The sequence below is a fragment of the Pseudorca crassidens genome, chromosome 10 (genome assembly GCF_039906515.1).
Source record: "Pseudorca crassidens isolate mPseCra1 chromosome 10, mPseCra1.hap1, whole genome shotgun sequence".
NCBI classification, from domain to species: domain Eukaryota; kingdom Metazoa; phylum Chordata; class Mammalia; order Artiodactyla; family Delphinidae; genus Pseudorca; species Pseudorca crassidens.
This window is the reverse complement of record NC_090305.1, coordinates 100,350,237-100,357,664: the sequence shown is the minus strand read 5'-3', so window position 1 is coordinate 100,357,664 and position 7,428 is coordinate 100,350,237. Positions and strand designations below refer to the sequence as shown.

Genomic DNA, 7,428 nt, shown 5'->3' with positions numbered 1-7,428 from the left:
GAAATGAGATGGATCTGTAGAAATGTACATGGAAAATGTGCCAGGATATATTGCAAAGTGAAGGGGAAAAAGGCAAGTTACAGAACGACATGTACAGTATGATCTCTTTTCTATTTAAAAAGTATATATGGCTGTGCCTTGAAAAAGCTGAAGGATACACATCAAGCTGTAGGTAGGATTTACCTGTAGGTCCGTATGTAGTATGTATGTAGCCCTATAAGGATATAGGTCTAGAGACATTAAGGAAGTGAGCTCCCCGTCCCAGGAGGTATGCAAACAGAGATTGGCTGCCCCGTTTTCGGGGATGCTGCGGAAGTGATTTCTACATCCCTCGGAGGTGACCTCAGTTCCCTTCTTAGCCCTGAGAATCTCTCAGAGAGGGGTGGTCAGGACTGGGAGAAGAATCCACCCCTAAGGGGAAAGGGTTAAGCGGGGATGGCGCTCCTGTGGGCGGGCTCCGCCATCGGCAGCGCCGGGCTCTGTTAGCCAAGTCTGAGCATCTCGGAGGATGCGGCGCGGCAAGCGGCTTCAGGGACGCGCGCAAGGTGAACGCGGGGGCTGCCAGCTCGGCGCCCAGGTGAGGAGCTGGACTAGGGCGGGGGTGATGGCGGGACCCAGGAAGGGAGCATGGCCTGCAGCCCCCCTCTCAGGTGCGAGCGGCAGGGCCTGCACCAGCGTGCACCCCCCACCCAGGACACTGCGGGAAGGCGCGGAGCCAGGGGAGAGGAGATGGAGGAAAAGGAGAGGTAACCTGAGATGGACCAGCTCCTGGAGGCTGCCCTGCGGCGGCCCTCGCCCTGCCCCCAGGCCGGCCTCTTCCCAGTCCCTGAGGGAGGGAGAACACCCCCCCCACACACAAAAAAATCTCTTCAGCAGCAGGAAACCAGGACTGTGCAGCCCCCTTCTCATTCGGAGGTGACTACATCTCTTGGATTGCGGGTGGTGAGTAGATGGTAGATGCTTACCGCTGAAGGCCCAACTCTGCTTCTCCTGCTCTGCAAAGCTTTTCGGACCCCCTGTGTAAAATGAGCCAATGCGGGTTTCACAGCCCCTAGTATGGCCATTTGCAGCCTGTGTGACCTTGGGCGAGTTGCTCAACCTCTCTGAACCTTGCTTTCTTCCCCTATGAAATGGGTATACCCACACCAGCTTGTTTGGGGAGGGGTGGATAAAATCGAGGACAAGCAGCTAAGCTTAGCACAGGAGCCTAAGTGGGTAAGAGCTCAAAACAGGAGTACTATTATTAACCAGTGCCTGTGTTAGTGGCCTTCCAGTCCTTCCCCCTCAGCTCACCACCACTCCCCACACTGGAACTGAGCCTCCTCTTTGGGTCCCCAGCACCTAGCCTGGGCCAGGAGCAGAGCATGAGCTCGGTGAATGTTTGAGAAACGAACTAATGAGGCAGATTGGGGAATGGGTTTAAGGGGTCTTTGATTCCCTCTAAAATTACCCACAAGCTTTGGTGAACCTGGACACTTTCCTGGGGAGCGCACCTGGAGTTTTCTTCGGCTTCTCAAGGTGTCTGTGAGCCACCAAGGGTCTTTGAGCATAACTGTTTCCCAGAGAGGAAAGGAGCAGGGCCTCTGCCCCTAAACACACCCAGGCACGGGCTCTCACAGCCAATGGCACCCTCTCCTGGTCCCCCTTTCCTGGCCGTGGGGTCCCGTCTTGCCTCCCGGTTCCATTAGGGACTCTCAGGAAGCGGCACCATAAGGGAATATCCACCTGGGCCAGGCATATGCAGTGGCTGGAGATAAGAAATAAAAGACGCAGAAGCCCCAGGAGGGTGGGGGAGAGAGGAGATTATTATACTATGTGACTGGTGTGACAGGAGAGGGTGGAGGGAGTGTCAGGGAAATAAATACTCAAGCTGAAACAAGCCACCATCATATCCTACCTGGATTTCTGCACTAGCCTCTCTCCCCCTTTTAAAACACTTCTCAGATCTCATGACTCCCATGCTTAACATCTCCATTGGCTTCCTGGGACACTTAGAATAAAATGCAGGTGCCTTTTCGTGGCTTTTGAGAAAGGCCCACCTTCCTGATTTCATCTCCCTCTGCTCCTTTCTCCTGAATCTGCTGTGCTCCTCATTCCTGCTGAAGGGCCTCTGCACTTTCTGTTCCCTCCTCCAGATGCTTTTTCTGGATATCATCAAATGGCTGACTCCTTCTTCCCATTCAGCATTTAGCTTAAATATCACCTGAGTGGCCTTTCTAGCACTCCTGGGTCAAGTAGCCCCCCCTCCTTCTATCTCTTAACCCTGTTTTATGTTCTCCATAGCTCACCTTATTTAAAATTATTCATTGTCTGTCTCTTACCTAGAACACCAGCTCCATGAGGGCAGGTATCTTGTCAATCTTGTTCACTGCTTTATCCCCAAGGTTTGGCACATAGTATGTCCTCCAATTTTTTGTTGACATAGTTAAGGGGGCTGGTGGGAAAGAAAGCTTTCTGGACAAAAGGAAAAGTAAAAGGGCTCTAATGCTTATTAAGCTGCAATTATGGGCCTGGCCCATCCTGTGTTTTGTTATGTCTTATAAGAGCCCCTTTGAGTTAGGTACTACTATTATACCCATTTTACTGATGGGAAAACCATGATGCAGAGGGGGAAAGTAACTCACTCAGGAAATGGTGAAACTGGGATTGAAACCCAGGTCACTCCTCAAAGGCACGGGTGTATTTCTCTCCCTCTCCACCTCTCTGATATTTGACCTGGGCCCTCAAAAATAGGATTTAAAAAAAAAAAAAAAAAGAATAGGATTTCAGCAAGTGAAGGAGAAGGGAGAGGGCATTGCAGGCTGAGGGAAGAGCAGGAGCAAAGGCGGGGCGCCAGGCAGTTCCGCGGGTGTTGAGGGTGAGGTGAGCATCCTGGTGTGGCCTTGGAAGGCCAGGAGAGGAGCTTATATTCTCTCGTGAGGGCGATGGGGGCCATTGACGGTTTAGAATTAGGGCAAGTGGCATGACCAGAGATGCAGTTTTAAAAGGTCACTCTGGGCAGCATGAAGAGGTTGAAGAGGAAGGGGCGGGTAGAGGAGGAAGATTCTTCCTTTCTTTCCCACCAGCTTCCCTGGGGCAGCCATGGGAGACCCATCTCATGCCAACCCCCTCCTTTTTTTAGGCTCATCCCGTGAAGACTGGAAGCTGAGGGCTCCAGGCCCAGGCATCAGAGTGGACCATGGCTCCCAGCCCCTGGGGCTGTGTGTATGGCCTCCTGCTGCTGTTGCTGCTGCTGTCCCTGGGGGCTGGCTCTGCCCTGGGCCGGGGCCTTCCCAGGCCACTTGAGGACTTGGAACCACACTTGATCCCAGGAGCCCACCCCAAGGGCCCTGTTGGCACAGAGCCCCCGGCCTTTGACTTCTTCTGGGAGAAGCCCAGAGATGAGAGCCCCTGGAACTCCAATGTCCCCCAGGTCCCTGCTGAGGAGGTGCCTGAGAGGCCCACAGACTCCCTTGGCCCAGCCCTGCATGGACCTAAAGCATCCCATGGGGTGCAGAGAGAAGGACTCCCAGTAACTGATGACCTCCAGGTGGCTCGAGGGCCAATTTTTCAGGGCTGGACAGGACCTCCTGAATCACAGGAGTCTATGGAGCAAGAAGCACCAGCCCCCTATCCAGTGGGCACCCCCCATCTCACTTTCATCCCCACAACTCCCAGACTCCAACTCGGGCTAGCCACAGTTCCCCCCACCCCAGGGCAGCCTGGAAGCCAAGTGGGACAGCGACCACCTAGAGATGAGGGTCTTGTGGCCAAGGCCAAGATCGGGGTCTCAGAGACATCCCCCTGGCACCACAAGGGCCCTCCCCACACTCCTGTGCCACGCCCAGGCACTGTCATGAGGCCAGGGCTGAAAGAACAGGGTGGGAGTGAGGAGGACTTCCAGGAGGCAGCTCAAGGCCCCCTCCTCACTCAGCAGGAGCCAGCAGCCCCTGATGCTGGCTCAGCATCACCAGCTGAGGTGGCATCCTCTCAGGAGCCTGGGTCCCAGCCGGACCTGGCATTGGCCAGAAGCCTTCCTCCTGCTGAGGAGCTGCCCATGGAGCTCCCCAAGAAGGCTGGAGGTGGGGAGACCTGGGAAGTCAGTATTCCAAGTCCCTCACCCAAACAGACTGACCTCCCTGATGTTAGGGGCTCATCAGGACCCCAGCCCTCAGGTCTCCCAGCCTCAGAGACTCCTCATGGGCAGCCCAAGCCAGGTGGGTATCAAAGTGAGGGTGCTGAGCAGGGCTGGGACGGGCAGTGTTCTAGGGCAGCTGGATGCCCCAGTTTCTGTGTGACCTCTGATCCCTCTGGGTCCTGCTTTCCTCATTCTGGCAAATGAGGGTGACTGTGCCTCCCTCCTGGGGGATTAGATTTTGGGGAACGCTGGAGGGTCAGGCAAAGCAATGACTGCTTTTGTTATTTCAGAGATAGCAGCAATGAATGGAGCAGACCCCATCTCCCCCCAGCGGGTGAGAGGAGCAGTGGAGGCCCCAGGTACCCCCAAGTCCCTCATCCCTGGCCCTTCGGACCCTGGCCCAACTACAAACGGAACAGAGAGCCCTGTGGGAGCCCTGCAGCCAGGTGAGGGCATGGCTCAGGGGTTGGGGAGATCGGGTACTCTAACACCTAAGAACTTGTGTGAGGTATATATGCGAGGGTGGGGAGTGAATGGGGACAAACACCTCCTTAAAGGAAATGGCCAACAACTTCAAACAACTTAGGATAATAAACTACTACTCACTGGGTACTCTGGGAGAAGTCATTTGCACTTTGGGGGCTAGAAAATTCTTAAATATAAATTCTTAAGTATACACGGGTATATGTAGTGCAGTGATTCTCCAACTCCCACAGTTCGCCAGAGGAGCTTTTAAAAAATTCCAATGCCCAGGCCCCAGCACAAGGAGTTCTGACGGAGTTGATCTCCAGGTGATTCTAATATGCAGTCCCCGTTGAGAGCTGCTGGAATGTTAATAAAAATGATAGGTCACATCCATTTAACACTTATTGGGTGTTGGGGACTGTGCTAAACATTTAATCCTCACCACAACCCAGTGAGGAGGGGTGCTGTTACCATCCCCATTTTACAGATGTGCTTAGAAAAGTTAAGTAACTTGCTCACCACACCGGAGGATGATGGAAAATCAAAAGTACCTTTCAAAGGGCTATTTTAATATTATTATTGTTGCAGATGAAGCTGAGGAGTGGCCGGGGCGCCCCCAAAGCCATCCCCCAGCGCCCCCTGTCCAGGCCCCCTCGACGTCACGCCGGGGCCTCATTCGGGTCACCACGCAGCGTGCCCTGGGCCAGCCACCCCCTCCGGAGCCCTCCGCCAGCTCCGTGGCATCAGTCCCAGCCTCCAGCCCCCCGGCCAACGCCACCTCACCCCCCCTGCGCTGGGGTCCCCTGCGGCGGGTGCTGAGCTTTTCCTGGGAGCTGCACGTCTACGGGGTCGGGGTGCTCTTCCTGCTGCCTGCGTTGTTGGCACTGGCCTCGCTGGCAGCCGCCCCTGCGGGGCCCCGGTTGGCACTGGTGGCGGCGGTGCTGGTGCTGGTGGCGTCGGGGCTGCGGTCCGCCTACATGCTCACCGACCCCTATGGCTCGCAGGCACGACTGGGTTTACGCGCCGGCCTGGTGCTCTACAATCTGCCCTTTCCCTTGCTACTCACCGCGCTGGCGGCCCTGACCCTGCTCGGCCTGGGCGCGGGGCTGCCACAGCAGCTGCAGAACCCTCTCCTCCTGGGAGCGCTGGCGTTGGCGCACGGCTTGGGGCTGCTCGCCACAGACCTGCTGTCGGCGAGGCCTGCTTTCAACCTCCTGGCTCAGGGCTTATCGTGCGCCTGGGGCGCGTCCGTGGCTCTGGGCACGCTCTGCCTGTGCCGTCGCCGCCTGCTGGACGGGCCGAGGGGCTGGGATGCCAGTCCAGGCCCGAGGCTGCTGGCCGTGGCGGGCGCGCTGGGGCTGCTGGCCAGTGGCTTGCAGCTGGCGGCCGCGCTCTGGCTGTACCCGGGCCCCGGCCGGGTGGGCCACTTCTCGTGGGCCTGGTGGGGCGTCCACTTCTGGCTGCGCCTGCTGGAGCTGACGTGGGCGCTCACCCTGGCGCTGGCCGCTCTGGCCGCCGCGCGGCCCAGGCCGCCCACAGAGCACGCCTGCTGGGCTAAGCTGCTGCGCCTGGCGTGCCCTGCGCCCTCCGGCAAGAGCGAGGTGCCCGAGAGGCCCAACAACTGCTACGCGGGGCCCAGCAGCGTCGGCGCAGGTACCCTGGACATTAGCAAGAGCCTCATCCGCAACCCGGCGGAGGGTGGGCCTCCAGCCACGCCCAGTTCAGGCGCCTGGGGTTCGGCTGCGTCGCTGGGCCGCGGTCCCCTGGGTGGCCCGGGACTGTCCCGCAGCAGCATGGGGCCGGCGCCATCGATGAGCGAGCTGGACCTGCGGCCGCCATCACCCATCAACCTGAGCCGCAGCATCGACGCCGCGCTCTTCCGAGAGCACTTGGTGCGAGACAGCATCTTCCGGCGCTGCGGCCTCCGTGGCCTGGCCTCCCCGCCGCCCGGGGGCGCGCTGCGGCCGCGCCGGGGCAGCCACCCCGACGCCGAGCCAGACGGCGCAGGTTCTTCGCTCCTCCGCGGCCGCAGCCGGTCGCTCAGCGACGTGCGCGTGCGCGGCCCGGTCCCACCACATGTAGCGGACGAGCCTGAAGGGGCGGCTTCCGGCAGCTCCGTGGACAGCTTCTCACGGGGCTCGCTCAAGATCAGCTGGAACCCCTGGCGCCACGGGCTGTCGTCGATGGACAGTCTGCCCCTGGATGAGCTGCCCAGCACGGTGCAGCTACTGTCTGCCCCAGCTCCTGCCCCGGGTCCCGCCCGGCCCGGGGAGCCCCAGAATGGGATCCAGCCTCAATGCAAGCCCGGAGACTCCCGCAGCGCCTCCAGTGACACCATCGAGCTCTGAGGGGGTCCAGAAACTCAGAACCAGGGCCCCGCCCTCGATGGCCCTACCGCGGCATGACCTTCTGGCATGCTGAGCATTTGAAAAACATTCCGGGAGTATTCCTGGGCCCCAACTGATTGCAGCCTCCGGAGACAGCCGGACACGAACCCACCCCCACCCCCAGATTTTTGTTTTTTAAAATATCTCTATTTTTCAGCGGGTATTTTGCACAGAGGCCATGACTTATGCGGAATACAGGGTGGACATGCGCGTATTTGGGAATGGGGAACAGGGTCCAGGTGCCCTAACATCCCATCCAGACTCTCCAGTGTGAAGATGAGGCTCGACTGTCCAGACTGTCCTCTTTGTGCCAAAGAAATAAACCCTTAGGACTTGGCTCAAGCCTCCCTGCGGCCATGCCAGGATCTTGTTTAGAGGATATGCCCACCAGTGATTTCAAGTGCTGTGTTTATTGCGGAGGGGAGGACTTCCAAAGGAAAGGGCCCTCAACCCTTGGAG

General features: G+C 58.2%; 1 protein-coding gene across 6 annotated transcripts; it reads left to right on the top strand.

Moving 5' to 3' along the window:
* The first annotated feature begins 335 nt into the window (after window positions 1-335).
* Window positions 336-7,311, top strand: PRRT3 (proline rich transmembrane protein 3). 6 transcript variants are annotated; one of them, XM_067755399.1, is made up of 5 exons: window positions 336-577; window positions 877-942; window positions 3,122-4,196; window positions 4,408-4,563; window positions 5,171-7,311. In XM_067755399.1, exons 3-5 carry the CDS (start codon window positions 3,179-3,181, stop codon window positions 6,928-6,930), a joined length of 2,934 nt encoding a protein of 977 aa, XP_067611500.1. In that variant the 5' UTR covers window positions 336-577; window positions 877-942; window positions 3,122-3,178; the 3' UTR covers window positions 6,931-7,311. The 6 variants fall into 6 exon arrangements, with proteins under 6 accessions (XP_067611500.1, XP_067611498.1, XP_067611499.1 ...); XM_067755397.1 differs by having other exon boundaries at window positions 874-942; XM_067755398.1 differs by lacking the exon at window positions 877-942.
* The last annotated feature ends 117 nt before the right edge of the window (window positions 7,312-7,428 follow it).